At 54.8% G+C, this 2,389-nt stretch overlaps 1 protein-coding gene across 3 annotated transcripts in view; it reads right to left on the reverse strand.

Annotated features, from left to right (window-relative positions):
• LOC105562259 (solute carrier family 25 member 36-A) overlaps nucleotides 1-1,765 on the reverse strand; it is a 27,504-nt gene extending 25,739 nt beyond the window's left edge. For all 3 annotated transcript variants that reach the window (XR_001008965.1, XR_001008964.1, XM_012012966.1), the window contains exon 1: nucleotides 1,254-1,765. Coding sequence is in view for 1 of the 3 variants with exons in the window: in XM_012012966.1 (XP_011868356.1) it covers nucleotides 1,254-1,294 (41 nt within the window). In the remaining 2 variants the exon portion in view is untranslated. The remainder of the gene's footprint in view (nucleotides 1-1,253) is intronic.
• Between the last annotated feature and the right edge of the window lie 624 nt (nucleotides 1,766-2,389).

Here is a 2,389-nt window from a genome sequence, read left to right on the forward strand (position 1 = left end):
ACAGGCTATCTCGCTCTTCTACGATTCTACTGTTTCTCTCTCACCCGCGGGAATTTGACGAGCTCTTATGGCCACGTCTCTGATTACAGGGTCTCTAGGCAATCCGCGACTTGTCAGTCACCGCGTAGTCCCGTCTGGGCCGTTGAGCGGTTCACACGTCTTCCGACGGAAGATAAAATTTTTGATCCTGCGGGATTGCATCATCCGATAGGGATTGCATCATCCCGCGCGAGGCTCGGTAGTTGGGCCTCTGCATTGTGTGACACGTTAGGAGTTTTATTTCATCAACTGTAATCTCCACACTATTGCCTATTGGATAGTCATGGCCGTATCGGTTCGCTTAGTGCGACCAAGTGCCAAATAACCGGAGGAAGAAGAAGCGACTTGTCAGTCGCCGCGTGTTCTCCAAGAAAAATCGGCGGGAAACCGACTCGAAGGCCGGCGAGCGAATCACCCGGCGGTGCCTCTCTTCGGGGCGTCTTGCGTGCGCGTGAAACGCGCTCCCCGTCGAAGATCGTCTCTGGAAGAGAGATCTTTGGCACCTCTCGGGAAAGGCGGTCGCCGGTTTCGAGGCCGATCGAGACCACGCGACTCGGGGGGGAACGTGTTTTCGGGCCCATCCGGTCAAACCGCAACAGCTTGTAAACATATCTCTTGGCCCGTACATATAAAAGTGAATGATCAATTTCCTTAGGCGGTCGGGATCGCGCGAATCGACCACACGCTGCAGGCAAAAACGTCGCGGAGGAGAGGCTCTCCCTCAGTGTCACCTCGAATTCGCCGGACTGTGAATCTGCCAAGGCTGGCGCGCCAACGCGGTCGGCCGCAGAGCCGGGTCGAGACTCGAGACCCGGGGGGGTCAATTCTGTATCTTACGCTACAGTGAAAGTGCCAAAAATGAATAGCCATGTCTCTCTCTCTCTCTAACCGTCCCCTGAAGCCCGATCTACGATGCGTTCTTTGCGTCTAGAAACATTTTATCGGCCGATAAACACGTTAAAGAAACTCTGTGCATGTTGGTTAACTGTATTTACATTATACATTGCACAATCGTGCGTTGTCGACAAATTTTTTAAGCATATCGAGACTCGCCCGTGCAAAACGGAACGTTTCTCGTTGCGAACAAGATTAGACTTTGGAAAGAGAGAAAGCCGCTCACTTTTAGCAATTTCACTGTATTTACAAGATACAGAATTGTCTCCCCCCCCCCCCAAGACGCGCGCGCGCGCGCGCTGGTCGAAAATAATACTCACCCTCCGGCGACGAGGTGTATCGCCGTGTCGCGATCCAACATCCTCGGCCGTGTGCGCCGCGCAGATCCGCTGTCAACCTACGGCAGCATGCACCTCCGGCGAGACGTCGGCGGCGAGCGTGCCCGACGGCCGGGCCGTGCGAGACGAGACGAAACGAGACGGGGCGAAGCGAGGAGAGGAGAGGAGAGGCGAGGCGAGGCGAGGCGAGGCGCGCAATAAGGTCCGTGCCGAGGTACTACGTAATAACACCGGCTTCGAACGGCTCTCGGTCGATCGCGGGCGATTTACGACGCGCGACGGGCCGCGCTCTTTCGTCCTCCCTCTCTCTCTCTCTCTCTCTCTTTCCCTCGGCAGCGGCGATAACGACGAAACGGAAACGACACTCGGCACGGCACCGCGCCGTGACGCACGTACACTGTTTTTCAACGCCGCGAAACGACGAACGACTCCGGCCAACGCGACAACGTATCACGCACTACTACCGCCAGATTCCCCCAGATTCTCCGTCCCCGCTCCCTCTACTTAGCGCGCTCGCCCCCTCCATCGAGCGACGAATGTGGACGGTTGACTCCGAGAGCGCGCGCGCGCGTACTCGTTTCAAGGACGAAAAACAACGCGACCGTTTAATTCGTTCTTTGTCTCTTTCCAACTGTTCCTTTAGAAAGAGATAAACACGAATTAAACTAAAATTACGGTTAAGCGACGTTTGGTGAAAAACCGAGCCTCAGCCTAAAGCCTCGTCCACATAGAAGTGGTAAAGTCGCAGTCGTAAGAACAGTCGACTGCGATTGGTCAATTCCGTCAGGCACATAAGAATTGACCAATCATAGTCGATTATTCTTACGACTGCGACTCTGCGACTCGCATTGTAGACCACGCATCAGGCTGGGTCTACATAGGCCGTGCGTTCTTTTAGGCATCGGATACAGCAGTTTTTGCAGTAATTCATTCTTTTAGCCCGACTGCGCAGTCGACTGCACCGCAGATTTCCGTGAGGCTGGATTCAGACTGAACGCGATGAGCGATGAGCGACGAACGATATCCAATGGGCGTACAGCTTTCCCATGTAACCTGTTCGCCCATTGGATAATCGCGCGTCGCTCATCGCTCATCGCGTCCAGTCTGAATGAGCCATC

This window comes from Vollenhovia emeryi, unplaced genomic scaffold, assembly GCF_000949405.1.
Source record: "Vollenhovia emeryi isolate VEMERY1.0 unplaced genomic scaffold, V.emery_V1.0 DF939192.1, whole genome shotgun sequence".
NCBI lineage: Eukaryota > Metazoa > Arthropoda > Insecta > Hymenoptera > Formicidae > Vollenhovia > Vollenhovia emeryi.